At 44.1% G+C, this 20,209-nt stretch overlaps 1 protein-coding gene across 1 annotated transcript in view; it reads left to right on the forward strand.

Moving 5' to 3' along the window:
- LOC126516562 (uncharacterized) overlaps positions 1–20,209 on the forward strand; it is a 186,053-nt gene that overhangs the window by 107,196 nt on the left and 58,648 nt on the right. The window contains exons 14-17 of the mRNA XM_050166687.2: positions 908–1,068; positions 5,389–5,498; positions 6,294–6,417; positions 14,968–15,103. Coding sequence (XP_050022644.1) covers positions 908–1,068; positions 5,389–5,498; positions 6,294–6,417; positions 14,968–15,103 — 531 coding nt within the window. The remainder of the gene's footprint in view (positions 1–907; positions 1,069–5,388; positions 5,499–6,293; positions 6,418–14,967; positions 15,104–20,209) is intronic.

A 20,209-nucleotide genomic window follows, 5' to 3' on the forward strand; every position in this document is an offset into this window, starting at 1 on the left:
CACAGGCTGCCTGCCAACAGCACCACGGCGCTATTATGGCCGCATGGTCCCCCTTTGCGGGAGGCAGCTCACAGAGCACTGCGTGACTTCCTCGAGCAGTCAGACCTCGCCACCTGGCTGCTCTCCGTCACCTTACAGTGCCGGTGCGTGGTGCTGGGTGACAGTCTCTTGAGGAAGTCACTCCACAAGCGAACTATGGATATTTTTACCTAGTCGCTATATTGTAAATATATAAATAGTTCTCCTTTACTCTATTCTTTCTCCCTGTCCTTTTACTCCCTCCCCCTGCACAGCTGCCCGCTATTCAAGTGTTAGCAGACTACGCTACATAGAGTTAATGCGGTCGGCAGCAATTTTCCTTCCTGTGCTTTTCCTTTATTTTTCTATCTATATATTTAAACAATCAATTTTACTACTAGTGGATTTTATTTTCCTTTTCTTTTAGGCACGGGCCCCCAGTAACCATATTTAATTGTTGTAGCCAATAATGCAGCATGGGAAAAATGTGGGAAGTGGCTCATCTTACCATAGAGCACACATAAAATTTTGTGGCGCAGCAGCTGCTCATTTTTACATGTGAGTATTGTTAAAACCAGTAATGCTACAAGTAGGTTTGACTGTACTTCTTTCCCTCCAAGTAAAATGTTTGAATGTTTGTCCGCTCTGCTTTTTTTCGTGCAGCCCGGTTGTAACAATTATCAGTTGTACCAGTGGGATTTTTTTTGACACGTGAATATTGCTGTAAGTGGGTTTGACTGCAGTGAATGCTGACCTCCTGCAACTGCACCTGCCACAGCTGACTTGGCCTTATATGCATGCAGAGTTTGTGTTTCGAGGTCACTATTCTTGGGCTTTTCCCCCTGTTCTGGTCTTCCATTTTAACAAGAGTCTCACTGTTGCCCAACAGCACTGCCAGCAGCCTCGTGCCTGTGAGAAGTTTCTGGAGTGCCTGTGCATGGCGTTCTGCCTTGCAGAGGAGCACAGCGCCACCATGGCACTCCAAGTGCTGGAAGAGCGCCACGTGCTGCTACCCTTCTTGTGGGACATTAGGGTGCACCAGAAGGAGCTGTGAGTGCAAGGCACTTTCTCATAAAAATGCACCACATCTGACAGTCGGAGCGCCAGCTTCTTTTATTCCATGTATTGCAATTTACTGATAACAAGCATTAAGTGGATTACCTTCTTTGAGCGAGAATAAAAAATCGAGGGGCTCAATGTCTAGTCATGTAACAGCCATATCAAGCCAACAAATGATGAAGCCAAGGAAGGTATAAGGGAAATTAACAGTTCATCTTATTTAAATGTCTAATTATGTATAAATTAGGGTTAGATTTATGATAATCTTCAACCTCCTAATAAAGAAAATCAATGAAAGTGGAAGAAAAAAGCTTTTACCAGTGCAAGTAAGACCAGCAGCCTCTGCTGCATAAGGCATGCAATGCCCTCCTAGTATTTGAGCTGTGGTAATGGCTCCCCCTCTTTTCACTTTCTTGGTTCTTTATGTACCTGCATGTCTAACCTGGCTGTGGGAGCATGTATTAGTTCATTACATTTTCAGCTATGGCAGCCATTGCATTTGTGGGCTTGGTTCGTACTGACGGCAAGGGTGACTTTACTTCCACCTTCATTTTCGTTTTCTTTTATTGGATAATATTGTGCCGATCGAAACTCAATCCTTATTGTTAAGTATCATAAAGTTGTTTTGATAATAAACAGTTACACGCTGCCAAAAATGTAAGTTGGCAGTTTAACTTTTTATTGTGTGAACTTGTGCCTAAAAAGACAAGTAAAGCTCAAATGCAACGTTAGCAGTGGTAACTGTCACAGGTTGCTAAATTTAAACCCATGGGCCCAGTTCGTCCACCATATTTATGAATGCATCATTATGCATTCCAGAGTAATCACTGGTGCTCATATACACCTGAGCGTGTTCACGTCACGCACACAATCTGATTATACAAGTACAAGGATGATGAACCTGGCGAGTTGGAACTTATCCATGATAGCAGCATGCTGTAAACAACACCACCCATCCTGTTTTTCTCTTCCCGTGTTGTTTACTGTACGCAGCTATCACTGATTAGATAGTACTTTCTTGTTTTGGATTGACAACACTCAAAGAATTTCAGATACAGTATGCATGTCTTGCGCATAGCAATAATAGTGATACTTCAGGGGAAACTGGTATCGGCAAGAAAAGCAAAAAGAAAGTGTGTGTGAGGATGCTATTTTGACAGAAAAATAAGAGAAGAGCAATTTTCTTCTATACTTGGCGTCATTGTCTGTTGGCATAGGTTTGATGTTCCTTTTTGACTTGCTTCATTTATAGTTCACTTGTACATTTGAAAAAGAAAACCGTCACTGTACTTTTATTCCTGTTGTATTTGGTGCACCTATCTGCAGCTGAAGATAGCTTGCATTTGGGAACTACTTACAGGATGTTTGTTTTGTGTCTGTATTTTTATTTAATGTAACTCGCTGCAGTAGCTCCGTGTCTATAGTGTTTGTTGTGTTGAGCACGAGGTTGAGAATTTGATCCTGGCCATGACGGCTGCATTCCTGCGGAGGATGAATGCAAAAACGTTTGTGTACCATGTATTGGTTGCACGTTTAAGAACCCCGCATGGTCAAAATTATTCCGGAGCACCCCCACTACAGCTTCACTCATAACCTACTATGCATTGTCGGAACATTTGACCCCACAATTTAATTAAATTGTTTATTGTAACCCACTTCTTTCTGGGGGGCCTTCAGGTTCTGAAAGTACAAGAAGCCTGTGTTATGGATGTGCCATTTATGAACGTAAAGGTGCCATCTTAACATAACCTTAGCATGTGCCTGTGCTCATCCCTCCTTGCCATAGCTTGTACCGTGATTTGAAATTTGCCTCCCAGTGGATTCTTATTGGCAGTACTACTATATAGATTCATATTAACACAAGATTTGGTACTGTCTGAAGAGCGTGAAACTCATTAAATATGAAATTTAGTTTAAGAACATATGCACAAATGCAATTACTCACTAACAACTGTTTGTTGCTAACGGGTGAAGCCATGAACATACAACCTTTATACTGCATGTGCCAGAAACTGGACTGAAGTTTTGTTTCTGAGTGGTCGACTGCAATGTGTAATGTAGCATGTATTCGTTGATACTTGCAGCACACAAACAGTTCACAGGAGCATTGACGCAATTGCTTACCATCTCTCATCCTTCTATGTATTTTAAATAAATATGCTCTGAAACTTGCCAAAATGGTGTGGTAGCAACCTATATGATTGAGTGTACAATGTACATCCAAAGTCGAAAGTTTGTAGGGCATGAAAAAGAAAGGAAATAGAAAGTGTAAAAGCCAGCCAGAATAGTGAAAAAATAACTGTTGGGGTTTAACGTTTGAATGGCGTTACGAAATATGAGCCACTGTGGGGGGGGCACTAGTCTAACTTCAACCACATTTGTTAAAGATACACTCAAAGCATGGTACATATGAGCATTCTTGCATTCTGTCCTCATCAGAGTGTGATTTCTGTGGCTAGAAATCAATCCTGCAACCTTGTGTTGAGCAGCAGAATACCATAACCACTGAGCTAGTGTGATGGGTCAAAATAAGCAAACAAAATAAAAAATACAAGAACTGATAAAAAATACATACATAGGCACTCAGCATGGTGACACAGAAAAACCATTCTTCCTTGCTCTGGTTCCTGCCTGCCAGAAACTAAGGGCCAAGACATTGCAGCTTTCTCTTACTCTTGTTGAACTGCAATATTAGGTGATGCTGATGACATCAACAAAGTGTACTTCAGCTACTGTGCAAATAACAAGCACATAGTTATGCCATTTCTCTGTCCATTGTGGCTGAATTGTAAATGCCTTTTCCGTTACACGGTCAACTTCGATTATTTCAACCCTCATGGGAGTGAAAAAATTGGTCATTTCATCTGGCAGATTGCATTGAAGGTGGAAGGAACTGTAATATTACGTTGCATTTGTCTGCCTAGACAATTTGTGATCATCAGCATCTGTGCCTGAATATGTTTGAGCAACCATGCTGTGCAGTGAGCAGATGTGTTTGCATATTCGTCTTGTAAGAACACTATTGCATCCAGTCTAGCTTACTCTCTGATCAGACAGACTCATGACACAATACTTGTGGCTCTAACTGCCATGAGTGCATTTTGCTCTGAAGCTCACATGTATACATACTTGCTTGCTGTCAGAGTGCAGACTTCTAACTGTTGGCATTTGCAGGATCTAATGAGATGCTGCCAACAGTGGATGGAAAATCAGTACGGGAGATAACACCTCTTAGGTGACATTGGCATATCCCAATCATTCTCTCAAGATCATATCGTTACTGTCCTTTGCCACTTCTGCTCCCTCCTTTTTCTTTCTTTTAGTTTCCTACAGGTTTGATGCTGCCTCTTGTGAAAAATAGTAACAGGAAGCATTGTGTTCAATGGGGCTGGTTGGTTCATCTTTAGAATAGAAGTAGGAACAGCACAACACAGGATGAGTGAGTAAAGAGCACAGGACAGAGCGCTCTGTCCTGTGCTCTTTACTCACCCCTCCTGTGTTGTGCTGTTCCTGTTTTTATTCTAAAGTAACAGGAACAGCTGCTGTGGCTGTCATGAGTAGACAGGCAGGCTTTGGTCATGCTGCTTGCAGGCATGAGTGGCTACCGCTCCTTTTAATTCCCAATGTTCATTCATCGTGAGCACAAATTCACAGATTTAAGGCCACCTATTTTTTTACTGCTATTCTCTTACCTTTGCTAAAAAACAGCATTGCATGCCTCAGTAGCTGACATTAGCCCCTATGCAACTGCGGTAAGTCTGCTTTCTGGTGCCACCTTACAAGACAAGTACATAGGTCGCAGAACCGTGGCATCTGAGACCACAGTCAATTCAGTGGTCTCGGAGGCCATATATTGTTACACTAAGTTGCTGTCACTTAGTCATTGCACTGATGCCTCATGTTTCAATGGAATAAGCTCACCTTTTCTTTCAGCTACAGCCTCTCAAGTCGGGCTCCGTAGGATTTATTTTTCATAGCAATAACAATTGGGATGCAGCCACAATGCTTTCACCTATCAGGATAGAATAAACTTGTGGTCTTATTCATGGCACAGCAAATCGGCGGTGTCCAAATGTGCACCCCAACAACGGCCTACTCTGGGTGACAAATACAAATTTCGAAGGCCGCACTCTTGCTAGCTGCATGCAGCGGAAGCGATTACGGGAGCCGGAGACATGTCATGAATGTCGGGTTTTGAGGACGACCTATTTTCAGCCATGGCCATCATAATGGTCACTTCAGGCTGCTGTCTGTTGATTGCAGCATCTGTCAGAACTAGATAGATAAAGACGCGCGCTGTATCTGATGCAGAATTCAGCTCACTGGTGTAGCATTTGCCTGGTTTCTGTGGTTTGCTGCCGGGGATTTCCGAGACGCTGATTTGCTGGCCACCATCCAGATGGGGTGCCAAAGTTTGCCTGGTGAGACCCTAGTTCGTGTGGGATGATGATGATATGCTCTTTATTTTAAGGGTATGGTCACCTGTCATCTGAAGTTCCATGGGAGAAAATGCAAGGTTTTGGAAGAGGCACTGAGTGTAGCTAAATAAAATATGCATGCCCATTACGGATGTTTCAATGTGTTTACTACCAGCCGTGGTTGCTTAGTGGCTCTGGTGTTGCACTGCTAAACACGAGGTCGCGGGATCAAATCCTGGTCACAGTGGCCGCATTTTGACGGGGGCGAAATGCATAAACATTTATGTACTTTAGATTTAGGTGCATGTTAAAGAATCCCAGGTGGTCAAAATTAATCCGGAGTCCCCCACTACGGCGTGCCTTATAATCGTATAGTGGTTTTGGCATGTAATTTAAGTTTTTTTATGTGTTTACTGTGAAAATAAAAGAAAGATCATATATGGCTCACTGTTCAATTCACAAATAAATTATTGCTACCTGTCTAGTGAACCGTCACTCCTACACAGATGAATCGGATCTTCTTTCTCTAAAAAAAAAAAAAGAAACACTATCTGCATAAGGTGACAGCAGCTTACTGAATGCAGATTGATGGTTCCCTCATGTGCTGATATGAATAAAATTTTGCTAGCAAAGCCATGACTGTTCAACTATCTGAAAACTTAAAGACCTGCAAATGCATGTTTTAATGGAAAATTGTTGTTATTTGTACCATTTATCCTCAAGACCCAACAAGATTCTAGCTACTGCGCAGTCGAAGCTTGTTCTACTAAGTCATGCTCCTTACTCTCTTTTGTACAGATTCATTTGCAGAGTGCCTGCACTTGCTGCTCCAGAGCCACAGGACGCATTCCGATGTTCAGCTGGCCGTGCTTATGCTGTGTGTCCTCCAGTGGGAGCAGCTTTCGTGCAGTCAAGATGACAGGTCAGCTGGCAACAGCTTGTGGACATTGATTACGTACATAGGAAACTAATTGCAGTTTAGCTCCCACCTGTGGCAAGTCTTTTTGTCTACTTTCACATCTCTCTACCCTATTACTTCTACTTTTCACCAAAATTTTCTCTATGCCTTCTCTGGTTTCATTGTCTGTTTTCTTCGTGTGGTTGTGACTAATAAGAAATGGAGCCCCTCAGATCACCTAACTCTTCTCCCTCATTGCATAGATGGGCCTCGAATTTTTTAATCTCAATGCCATGAGGTAGCCTACAAGGGTTTATTGGCCAGTTGCCTGCTCCTAAGATCACATACTTTGTGACGTCTCTGGTTGAAGGAAGGATGTTCCACATACCTCGCCTTGGCCGTGAGTAGCACTGGCTGACACTCCCAGAGCTAACATTCTACACACACATAAATACCGAAGAAAGTGGACGGGGGGATGGCCTCCACGGTAGCTTAATTGCTGAAGCACTGCACACATAATGGGGAAGATGTGGGTTTGGCTCCCACCATCATTTTCATCTCTCCTTTCTAATGATTTCTACATTTCAAACAAACAATTTCTTCTGTGACTTCTCTGGCTTCATTGTCTGCATCTTCGTGTGGTTATGGCTAACAAAAAATTTAGCCCCTCAGATCTCCTTATCGTTCTTATTCAGAGAGTAAGGTAATAATGACAGTTGACAGGGACAATGTCAGCAAAAGACTAAGCACTACAAGTTGCAGAAACTGCATTAGGATAGTAAAGGGGTGCGTTAGTAAGCATTTGTCATGGAAAGGCAAGTGTGACACAGAGGGAGCCAAAAGGTGAGAAATACTACACATGTGCTGACCCTCAAATCAGCATTTTATTGGACAGGTGCAAACATGAATATACTGATAATAAAATATAAAGTGAACAAAAATTCCAGAGATATATCTGTACATTAGGAAGGCTAGGCCCATTGACCTTTGTATCTTCCGTCAAGATCTTCAAGTTCATTATCATTCACAACACTGGATGCTTGGCTGGCAGATGTAGAAAGCTTCAGTGACTTTATGAGTTAGCTGCTTGCAGTGAACATGGGGCTGACACATGGTAGCCATGTGTCTATTGACATTAGCCATAAATAAATTGAATGTACAGTTAAACCTCGATATAACGTTGGTAAACTATGTAATCTGTTTTGTTGTATTCAAATTTCATTGTATTGAAATTCGACCTTTTATGCAAATAAGTACAGTCGCCGATTCATTTTTCTTACCGGAAGGGGCTGCAAAATTTTCCGAATTATCAGGAAATCAAAGAAAGTAAATTTGAATGAGAAAAAAGTTGAATTTTGTTGAATTTGAGAGTCGGCAATGAGAGATACGATTTCATGTTGTATCTCTCATATCGTCACATTGGTGGTATAAACTAAGTGAAGCAAGCCACACTTTCGCATCCACTCCTCCCCGACAGCTAATAGTGGGGCAACACTATTGTAGCGGCATGATTATTGCCTCCAGAACTAGTGAAAGAAGAAGGTGTGCATGTGGCGCGAGAATTTTGTTATTATTATTTATTATTTGTACAATACTGCGGACTCATGGTCCAAGCAGGGTGGTCGTTACAAATACAAGAAATACAAAAGAAACAGCAACGAAAAAAGCAACAATAACGCAGGCTCAGAAAGGTTATCTCACAGTTTGACCACTTGTTTTGATAAGGCAGCTCCATTCACTAATGGTTCCCGGGAAATAAGAAAACTTAAATAGGTCGGTGTGGAGCAAAATATGGGGTTAGGGCGTTTTCATTGTGGTGTCGAGTGGGCCTGCTAGTTAAGGGTGCCAAATATGTTGATGCATCTAGCGCTAGTTTGTTTTCCAAAAGTTGGGAAAGAAATTCTAATCTAAATTGTTGCCTTTGTGCCTGTAATACGGGAATGCCATTTTCTTGTATTAAATCAGAAGGTGAATCTAATGCTGAAAATTTGTTAAAAATAAACCTTACGGCCTTTCTCTGAATACGTTCAAGACAATCAATGTTGCGCTTAGTATGAGGATCCTATATAATGCACGCATATCCTGGTCTTGGCCGCACAAGAGCAGTATAGCAGAGCAGCTTAACATTAGTGGGAGCAGTTTTAAGTTTATGTTTAAGAACACAAAGCTTGCGGAAGGCGGATGAACAAACATTATCAATATAAAAATTCCAAGACAGGTTTGAAGTGGGTGTTACACCGAGATATTTATAGCAATTTACTTCTTGTGATGGTGAAGACCCTAATATGTAGGTAAATGACAGCGGATTTTTTTTGCGAGTTACTGGAAGGGAGACACATTTGCTCATGTTAAGGGTCATTCTCCATTTTATACACCATTCATGTATATTGTCCAGACTAGTGTTGAGATTGTTGTAATCGTTAGTGGAACTAATTTCTTTAAACAAAACACAATTGTCAGCAAACAGGCTCATTTCTACACTAGGGCGAACAGCATCAACGATATCATTAATATACAATATAAAGAGCAAAGGGCCTAACACGCTGCCCTGAGGTACACCGGATGTGACCGGAAGACAGCCCGAGTGTTGACCTGCTACATCAACATATTGTTTGCGATTACTCAAATAGGCTGAAATCCAGTCAACAAGTATTTGTGGAATGCCTATTGCTTCAAGTTTGAAAATGAGTTTACTATGAGAAACTTTATCGAAGGCTTTGCAAAAATCTAAGAAAAGCATGTCTATCCTATCATGTCTATCGAGGGTCAATGCCAGAGAATGAAATAATGTGACGAGTTGAGTTACGGTTGATAGTCCTTTCCGAAATCCGTGCTGATATTTGGTCAGTATGCAGCGTTCCTCGAATAGAACACACTAGTGTGCTCGACCTGAGCGACCACAGTATCGGCCACTCCAGAGATCCTGCGACATCGTGGCTGGCTGGCCTAAATAAACAATTGCTATGGTGGCTTCCTCCTCGCACTGCCTCCCACGAATTGGTGACACCGGACAACTGAGCCAAGCAATGCCAGTGTCGACACACCGACTCCACCAAGGCGAGAGTGACGTGACCTCACGCGGTCCAGCAGACGTGCCGTGGTTGTAGGGTGCCCAGGAATTCTACATTGACATGCCGGACATCTGGTTTATCCAGCTGGACAGCCACTGCCGTATCAATAAAATTCCAGGCTCCGGCTGACACCGCCCTCGCACATCGCGCCAAACGAGCAGGGACTGGACTGACCATGCCATTTTGAGACCAAAGTCTTGCTGGTCGTCACAATATGCTGCCCTGCATAAGCATACCCACATCTGAAATGGTGACGCAGCATGAATCAGTGAGGGCAACAAGGCACAGCACCACTCGCAGTTCTCTGCCACTGCCATTGTTGCACGTCATTTGACGACGCAATCTTCTGTGTTGTTCCCCTCAATAGCCTGAACTCTCGGCATACACCAAGAACTGCTCAATATGCTTCAACTATGCTTGCCGAGTTTCACCGCACTGAGTGCAGAGACGCTTACACCGTAAGGCGACATCCTCAATGCACAAGACAATGCGTCCTGTGTCCAGACACTCTCAGCCATGACCACCAGAGAGCTATTTGTGCCCTTCGCTGCAACACGGACTTTACCTGGACTGACTTCTTAATGGATGCTGCGAATTGCCACTCATGTTTATATGCTTGCAGTCTCTATACATGTGGCTTTTTCACATATTTCAATTGTTCTTCGCACTAGGAGAAGGACCCTGTAATGGCACGACTATCGCCTCCAGAGCCAGTGAAGAAAAAGTGGGCTCACATGCAGTAGTGTGAGATAGACCACGCTAGTGCGCTCGACCTGAGCGACCACTGTATCAGCTGCTCCAGTGATCCCGCAGCACCATGACTGGCCAGCCTAAATAAACTGTGGCTTTCTCTTCGCACCGTCTCCCACACTATCATGAAAAGCGCCAGCAATGGGGAGCCAATGGTTCATCTGCCTCTTGTTTCGGTACGTCTCCGAAACTCGAGATAATGCAACCTCTAGTGCTAGATGTGCAGGAAGACAGCACACAAGATGCCATGCCATCTCGGAATGTCCACTCTTCACAGACTGGGCAGATGACCTCTAACAGGCCACGCTGACAGCCATGCACAGCCACGGCCACACTAAAAAAGGAGACGCACGCCAACCTGCCCCCCTTCTCCACCCCCTCTCGCCCGTGCTTGATCGCATTACCACGACCTTGTACCCCTCCCCCTCTTTCCTCTTACTCGTCTGAGAAGACAGCACTCATCAAGCCATCATCATTCATGGCCCACCCTCATACGCATTCACTTGCACCAAAGGCATACAGTTCACAGGGCGCAATAGGACCTTATTGCACTGAATTTATATGGAACATGATGATGCTCTGCTTTGGCGGTTGCTTTTGGTCGCACAGCATGTGGTTTGAGAGAGGCGTGTGCAAGCAACCGCTTCTAATTGAACCATTTCATCATCTGCATCAGTGGAAGTTTTTATTTATTGTCTCTATATTCCTTCATGGCAGCAGTAAAATTTCATTATGTTCAAATTATATATCAATGCACTTCATTATATTGAAATTCTAAATACATGGCATTCCACGGACAAGAAGTTATAGAAAGTTAAATACTTTGTTATATTGTTGATTTCGTTATAATGAAGTCAAACCTCGATATAAGAAACCTCAATTAAGTTAACAAAATTCGCGATATAACAAACTATTTTCATTTCCCAATCTTAGTTGCATTGAAAACTGTATTTCTTTTTCGCGATTTAACAATGTAACTTCGTGACAGCTATTTCAGCTATTTTAATCATAGTTTTTTGCTAGATTACTAGCCACACAGGCCCCAACTGCATGTCGGCTGAGGCAAAAGTTATTTCAAGCGTCCTTCTACATGAAAAGTTGCAGCGGCAAAATCGCTGTCAAAGGGTGCGGGCGGGGACACATTTTTACAATTGCTAGCAAGTACAGCAGGGCGTGGCATTTCCCGAGGCACCTGGTGTTTTTGCACAGACGCGAGTAAGAGCGGGTGCGAGAGAGAAAATGGGGGGGGGACTTTTGACCCTTGAATATCTGACTTTGCCTAGGCACTGTGGAGGAGAAGTTTCTTTGCTCGTGTTGTATCCATTTGTCCCTAGGCGTGCTGGCATTGTGGAGTGAGGTTGAATTTGTTTACACTCGGACGCTGCCTGCCAGCGTGGTAAAACAGGTCAGTCTAAATCAGTTTAAGAATCAGTCTAAACTGATTTAGTGTTTCCCTTAGTGGGCTGTTTAGACTGCTGCTAGCGTTGGGATACTGGGGTGAAGTTGACAGATTATTAAAGTTATTAAACCAACCTGTGCGCATAGCTACAACATTGGATATGCCTGTACTTTGTACACAATAGGTTTTTCACTTGTACATAGGGCTCTCTGAACGGTGAGCTGTGGTAGTCTCACTACCCACCAGTCCATCTCATCTTGCCCAATTCCCACCACTTGTTTGGGCTATAACCTACCAACTTATACCGGCTGTGGATACATGACGTACTGAGCCGGCATGGGAGCAGCACGTCGAGCCTTGTGTTGTATGCAGAGTGCACCACACATCCAGTGCAACAGCCACTATGTGTGCTTCTGATGCACATGGCACTTAAACGCCAAGCGCTGGCCATATTTCAGCCAAGGAACTTTACATGAAGCTGAATGTCATGGCAGTAGGCCAACTTAGGTTGACTGTAAAAGTGTCCCAGTTATGTCGATGAAGGTAGTTGTGTGGGCTTGTTGGTTAGTCATCATCTTTTAGTTGGACAGCTGTGTCCCAGTGAGGTATCGCACTCATGTTGGGACTAAGATCAGCCATTGATTATTCGTACGAGAAGTTGACTGGATGAACGGACATTGGTATGCCTTTTGATGCAAGTCCTTGTGTACATGTAATTGTTGCAGTCAATTGGGGTAGTAAAAGTGAAGTGGAAGTGCTGAGGGAAAGAGTGCCATATAGCGGCGCACCACCTAGTGTCATTTTATATCTCGAATGATCCAGCAGTTCAGTTTATGCATAAGACGTTTCTATAGCTTTGCATTGGATTCGAAATATTAACATCTTGTGTAAAGGGACCTGACAGGCCTTGTCAACTGCCTTAACTGATGATGTCTACCTTTCATATGTTTCTTGCAAGAGCCCTGCACATACAGGAATTATCTCAGCAATATTTTTATATGATGTGGCAGATAATAGTAACTGTTAAGTTGTTGAGTGCTCAGAAATTGCATATTTGGTTCAAACTGTGGGGGATTACATCCCATGTACATGCCTTTTACATTTTACAGCTTGAGTATTTAACTCTATTGGTGATAAAATGACCATATACACAGTGAAGCAATGTAATCAGTTAAGAGCTTAAGCAATAAGCTGCATGTGCTTAATTGCATCAAAAACAACTACTGAAGTGTTCATAACCTGCACAATTCAACCTGCAGCCTTAAAAGACTACTGACAAGATATGTCCCTTATTATTAATGGATAACTGCCAACCCAGTAATTACAGTAATAAGCTTGAATTCCTTGAGATCCCAGCAAATATACATTCAGCAATATTAAAGCAGCATGTTTAAAGTGCATGCCAATTGGATGAAACAGGTCAGAGGTGACGTCATAGAAATTGAAAATGGAGCTCACGAGGTACCAACATCGCTGATGCTGTTGCACTACCAGTCAGCTTGGGTAGTGGACACTGGCAACTCTGTGACCGTACCACTAAAAGCTCAGTGCATTGAGCACTAAACAAGGTCATAGGGCAGAGAAATAGAGAGGGATGCTCAGCATTTCTGGAAAATTGGCAGTTGTGAAGCCAGTCTAATCAGTTGTCAATTAGGGAAAATCGGCAATGGAGGAGGATGGAAGGACAGATGTGGTCCTGTGTACCCTGCCTTTGGTGAGAAGGTCATTGTTTAGCTTTTGGCAGCTGCACTGTTTGAGTGGCTCGATGGAGTGCTATACCTTGTGACAATTACCTCCTACAGGGCAACTTAGGTGATTGTTTAAAGTTAGCAGGTCTTAGTAAAACTTGCGTGTTCCCTTTGGCACTCTGATCATCTGTGCCAAATTGTACAACTGAAAGGTATGTAGTTTGGCAATAAAGTTTGAAGGTTGTCTTACGTGCACATGCATAAACACAAATATCAGAAATATTTTACACTAAGGTCTGAATCTTAGCTAGTTGGTTAGGCAGCATCTTTGAATGAAAAAGTGCGAAAGATGGGACAAGTGCTCTTGTCCAGTTATGCGCTCTGGTCCCTTGAAAGATCTTATATACTCATACTATGTTTTCTGTGTTGGCTAATACTGTAGATGTATCTACAGTAAAACCTTGTTGAACCGTACCTGCTTAAACAGTATTTTCATGTTAAAACTAGTAAAGTCAAATCCCCGACTCCGCGGCCATTGAACATAATGTGTTTTGTATCCGCATAAACCGTACCAACTTATTGCATACGTATCCGTTAACACGTAGTGTTTCCACTTTTCGTCGCGCAAACACGGCTGTGCGTCATCTCCATCGGGCGGCCCGACAGAACAATAAGCTTCAGAGATCAGCACAACGGCCTCCAAGCGCCCTGTGCGTTTGCGCGTGAAGCCACCTCAACATCATTTCGGGGCTGTGCCAGAGAGCATTGTGGCGTCGTGCAAGTGGGAGCCCGCTTCATGCCGAAACTCGGATAAAAAAGACGCCGGGTGCTTAGGATAGAAGAAAAATTAGACATCGTTTGTGCTATCGAACGTGACGCGAAAAGTCGGCGCTGGCACGCGACATGGGTCTACTGTTGACTACGGTGTGTGGCATTTAAATTGCGAAGAAGTCGCTCGGCAGCGCTGCTGCGACCGTGAAGAGATGTCGGCTACGAGGTCCGACTTTTCGCCATCGTTGCCTCTGTTATTGCAGAAGTGTCGCCTAGCGACAGTGATAAGGACGACACGGAAAGCGACAGCACGGGCGATTCAGGCCCGGCAGTGGCAGAAGCTGCGCGTTACGTTAGCCTCATGAATGCAATCGTCGCTACGAGAACAGCACCCCGCAATGAAAAGGTGCCCCGCGACTTCTGCAACGCTACCGCGCCTGTGCATAGAGATTATGCAACGCCAACGAGGAATCTGCCATGCGAGTGTTCGCCGAGCCGAGCCGAGCTGCTCAAAAGCTGGCTCACAGCTTCAGCAAGTTTGTGGCCGCTGTCGTCGCTCCTAGGCCGTCGCGGCATCAAACGAAAATAACATGTTTGTCACGTCAAGTAAATAAATACTGCATGTCTTTTCCTCTTTCATCGCACTCTCTCCGAGTTCCGTTTTTGACAGGTAAGTGGGCGACCTCATGCTATTTCGGTTAAGCAGTACTACCGTTTAGTACGTACTTTTTCCGAGCTCCGGCCAACTACGGTTTAATGAGGTTTCACTGTACTAATGGTAGCCTGTGGCATCAGTGTCATATTCATTGAATAAAACATACCACACAGAACTTTAGTGATCACATTTAACTTATTTTGCTACTTCCTCCTTGCATGTTTGCTTCAATTGCTCCAGTGCTGGACCTGAGCTTGAGGAAATGGAGCCACCACCGCTGTGTTTTGCCACTGCAGTGGCCAATTATGTGCTCATCAATGGCTACGCCAGCTGCCAGAGTCTTCTGGTGCTTTCACTGCTCTGCCAAATGATACCGGTAGGGTAAAATCAGTTCTATGTGAACCTATTCGAGAAATGTGTCATGATTAAGGAGAAATCTGGACTCAGTTCTGACGTGGTGCAAGTGTGGTGAAGTGAATTTTGCTGAATGACATTTCTTTTTCTGCCATTACCATTTTCTCTTATGGTGATGGCTTAGCAACCCTTGGAAATGACATTTTTTAAATCGTGACAATAATTTCTTCAATGTCTTTACAACTTCGTTTCTTCCTCCATTGCTTTTTTCTTTTTGGAACTCATCAGCACAACATATAAATTATGCAAAAAAGGTGAGGCGTGCAGACAGGACACAAGAGAAGGGAAGTGGACAACATATAAACTTGTGCATGGAAGTGTGTATTGAACGTTTAGCAATATGGGGGGGTGGGGGGACCTCTTGAAGAAAGCTTCTGTGTGTACTGAAAGATCAGTGTCAAGCACCTTTTTGTTTCCTTAAAACAACTTTTGATGGTGGCCTGCACTTGCACTTGGAAATGAGTTTTTCTTGTGAAGTTTTTATCTCAAGCATGATCATGCATAAGCATAATGCTGTGATTAAATGTCAGCATCGACATAATGACAGGATGTTCAGGGAAGGGAATGTGATAACCATTGAGTGAAAAAGTGAGAGGATGTTTTTATTGGGATAACAATTATATGGACACTCGAAGCACCTTTCTGCCGTCGCCTTCGCCGTGAGGTTCCGTATAAAGTCCAAGGCCGATAAAATGGTCGCCATGCGCTGTATGCTGTATGTGTGAGTGAAAGCTTGTGAGGGTGAGCCGGTGAATGGCTCAATCTCGCGTGTGCGAGCGAGGAAGGTGGGCTGGAAGCACGCCCTCTCCCGTCGTGTGTGAGGCACGGGGGTGAGGCGAGAAAGTGGGGGCGTTCTTCTCTGGCAGCTGCTGCTTACGGCGGGGCCATGAGGGTGCCGCCATGTTTAGAGCGATCTGCGATGCTTGCAGGGTGCACATAGTGCCAGAAGCTTCGTATGTGCTGTGCTTTTGACATTCTTTTCGTGTTGAAGCGAGAGATGCACAAACGTCAATTCGATCGCTGCTGCTGCCACGATTCCTCACTCCAGCATTTTGACAGCGAGTTCCCGCACTCATCAAGTGAGATGTGTTCATGTTTACCTGTGCGCACGTGACACCGTGCTTGTTTAGTTAAAACACGTTGGTGGGCTACTTGGCTTGAATTCATAATAGAATGTGTAAGCACGACTGAACGACGGCATAGAAAGAAACAGACACACAGAGACAACGCTGTCTCTGTGCGTGTTTTTCTTTCTACATCCTCGTTTAGTCGCGCTTACACATTATATTTCTATGTCGGCCTGGCTGTCATGATCGCCACGTTGGGCACAGCAGGAGGGTGGCCTGAAGAGAGAGAGGCAGACAGGGAGAGGCAGACAGGGTCTGAGGCTGACGGGGACTGAGGCTGAGAGTCCCCGTCTGAGTCTCAATCTCTCTTCAGTCCGCCGTCCCAGCATGCCCAACGTGCCTGGCATGGCAATCATGGCGGCCATGCCGACATGACATTTCGGCGATGAGGATAATCCTTGTGCATCGCGCCTACATGTGAGTTACGACTCCCAGCTTGCTTCGTCACCGCATCTGCTACTGCTGCTGCCCTCCTTGCAAGCAGCATTTCTGCACTTTCTGCGACTGCGACGTCATCTGCTTGACTCTTTGACGCTACTGCGGTGTCTTCTTCGCGGCTGTCCGCACCCCTGGTTCCTGCCTGCTACATCTGCAAAATGAATGTGGCAATTCTCCCCCCACCCTTCTTGTCCTGTCCCGGCGTACCAGCTATTCCTTGGCACACATGGCGACGTGTGTTGCAGGCATACTTGACACCGCCGCCAAGACTTTCCAGAAAATTAGGTCTCAGGTGTTGAAGGGCTGTTCAGTAGTACTCTGTTATCTAGAGGATATTTTGGTTTGGGGTAAAGACCGTGCAGAGCACGATGCAAACTTGAAAACTGTCTTAACGAACGAAGCGCCTTTTCTGGACCATTGTATTAATGCTCAAAGGTCATCACCTTTTGAATGAAAGGTACATGCCATTCGCAATGCTCCTCCTCCCACTGCTAGTAAGACATCGCAGTCTTTTAGCAGGTTATTATGCAAAGTTTTTACTGCATTATGCCACTGTTGTTGAACCACTGTGCCGTATGCTCTGGCAAGACCAGACCTTCGAATGGTCTGAAGAGGCCCATGCTAGTTTCACTAGGTTAAAGGAACTGCTTGCAAATAACCCAGTAATTCACATATTCGATGAAAGTCTTCCTATCATAATTACTACTGATGCATCAAATGTCTGACTTGGAGCAGTGTTTCAACAAAACAAAAGAGATCAGTTGGTCATTGTCACTTTTGCTTCAAGAACATTGTCCCCTGCCGAGCACAGGTATTCTGCTGGCAAACGCGAGGCACTTGCATGTTTATTTTCTTGTGAGAGGTGGCATGTGTACCTGTAGGGTCGGCACTTCACTCTGTGCACTGGCCACCAAGCATTAACTACATGACTGTTAGCTGGTTCAGCAGGGCGACGCCCGCTATGCATTAAAGGATGGTGTGCTCAACTCTTATATTACAGCTTCACTGTGCAACATTGCAAGGGCTCAGACAATGTAGTAGCAGATGCTTTGTCCAAGTTACCTCTTCAGCTTCCTGCAGCTCAGCAGCTGGAGGAGGAAATTGTCTCCCTAGTCAATCCATGCATTAGTAAAGCTGATTTACAAGCAGCTACCTTACAGGACACTCTTTTGCAGCAGGTCATCAAATTCACTACTGATGGATGGCCCATAAAGAGGGCTTTGTCTTCTGAATTATTATGAATTATTACCTTATTTTGCAGTTAAGGATAAACTCTCTTATGTTGAAGGTCTGGTTCTTCGCAATGAATGTGTTACTATCCCAGCGTCCTTGAGAAACAAACTCGTACAGCTTGCTCATGAAGATCGTCCAGGACTAAACAGCAACTTAGAGAAAGGTACTGGTGGCCTTGTTTAGACAAACAGGTGGAAAATGCAGTCCGAAATTGTTACATTTGTCAGGCCACGGACAAGTCGGCTAAACCGGTATTTGCTCTGTTACAACCAGTTCCTTTTCCTGAGGCTGCATGGGAAAAGTTAGGTATGAACATAGTCAGTTCTTTGACTCATGCTCTACTTGACTGCAGATTTGCCATAACATTAGTTAATTATTATTCCAAGTGGCCTGAAGTCCGTTTCGCTCACGAGGTGACTTCTGATGCTGTTATAACTTTCCTGTCTGCTGCTTTCAGCCAAGAGGGTTTCCCCCAATCCATAGTAACGGACAATGGTCCACAGTTTAAATCTCAGCAGTTTGAGACCTTCCTTGCAGTACGAGGAATTAAACATCTGTGTTCATCCAACTATTATCCACAAGCTAATTAATGGACAGGTAGAGCGGTTTAACAGGATACTCAAGGAGCAAATTCATCTAGCACAGCTTGAGCAACGCCCATTGATGAAAGCCATTTCTGAATACTTAGGTACTTACATGATGACAGCACAGGCGACTACAGGGTTATCTCTAGCCAGGCTTTTACATAGTCGACAACCTCGCTCATCCGTTGACATAACTGATCTTCAACTATCTCCTGCAAACTCCTCTTGCAGTCCTCATGTTGCAAGAACTAGGGTGTTCCACAGACAGCAGTACGTCAAAAAACATTGGATGTAAAGAGAGGAGCAAAGCCTCCTTGCATACAGGTTGGGAATAGAGTAAGGGTACGCATCCCAGGAAAATGTCCCAAGTACAGAGGTCCTTTTACAGTACTGTCTAAGGCATCGAATAATGCATTTAAACTGAGTGATAGGAGTATTTGGAATGCTTCCAAATTAGTCCTTGTGAATGCAGAAAGAAACCAAAACAGTAATCAGAACACATGGTCCCCTGACAATCCTCCTTTGTTACAGAAAAGCTTTTAGTCCTTTTCGTATGACATTCCTACTTTGGTAGCTATCCCCATTCCTGCAGTGCAGTTGTCTTTAGCCGATAGGCAAGATTATCAGGTATGTGATCAAATTCCGACTGACGTGCCCAGTCAAATTGCTCCGCTAGCAGCACCAACTGCTGAGCGCTTCATAGGATCTCGGGATTCTATTCAGGCACCAGTTTTACATCAGGCTGTAGTGCCCAGCCAACATGTTAATTTGCCTGATAAGCTTGTAACTGAACCTACTGGTTCAATGCAGGCACCTTCACAACGAATGACTGATGTGCCCAGTCCCCACGCTTTCTCTGAAACACCTAAGGCTCATGTCTCCAAGCCTTTGTGCTCACATGCAGTTCCTCATAAGTCTTCGCTCCCAGCTGTGCCTGAGGAGCGAGTCAGTGAATCTTCGGATCCTTTTAGATCTTGTTCTTCGCCTTCAGAGTCGTCTGATGGGCTGCTTCAGTGAGCTAGGAAGCTAAAATGTCAAGTCTTCATCTCCGCCCCCAGTTTTGCCTTGTGGGTGCTTAGCTGAGCAGCAAAGCTCAAAAACAACTTTGGAGCCATTACTTCCACCTATGGACGATATGCAGCTTCGTGTACCGCAATTGGCTCAGCGGTCAAAAAGGCAGCACCAGAAACCGCGCCACCTAAAAAATTTTGTTCCATGATGTAAGGTGTTCATATTTCATGTCATTACTTGCATTTCTATGTAGCATACCTGGACAGGTGTTCAGATATTTTGTCTGCTGTGCAGTCCATTGAGTTCCATGTTCATCTTTTGTTGTGTGTTTATATGTTGTAATAGATATATCTTCACTGAAAAAAAAAAACAAAAAAAAAACAAAAAAAACAAGTGCTCTATTTTCCTGCTTTTTGTTCTTCAGGGAGGAGAGAGTTGAGAGCCAGAGTAATGCATACTATTCACAGATGTATAATGATGCTTCCCTGCCTTTTGTTTAATATGCCTTCTCGCAATTACTCTTGTATAATGACATTGCTTCTTCCCAGAATAATTTTCAAAAAGAGGGGAATGCTGTTACATCAGGGTTTCGGTTTCAAAACCGCAACTTACTCGCCCTCAGGGGGCGCTGACAAAGCGACACGGAGCCTATTTAAGGCGCCGCACTTTCAATAA

Source organism: Dermacentor andersoni, chromosome 1 (assembly GCF_023375885.2).
Source record: "Dermacentor andersoni chromosome 1, qqDerAnde1_hic_scaffold, whole genome shotgun sequence".
Classification (NCBI taxonomy): domain Eukaryota; kingdom Metazoa; phylum Arthropoda; class Arachnida; order Ixodida; family Ixodidae; genus Dermacentor; species Dermacentor andersoni.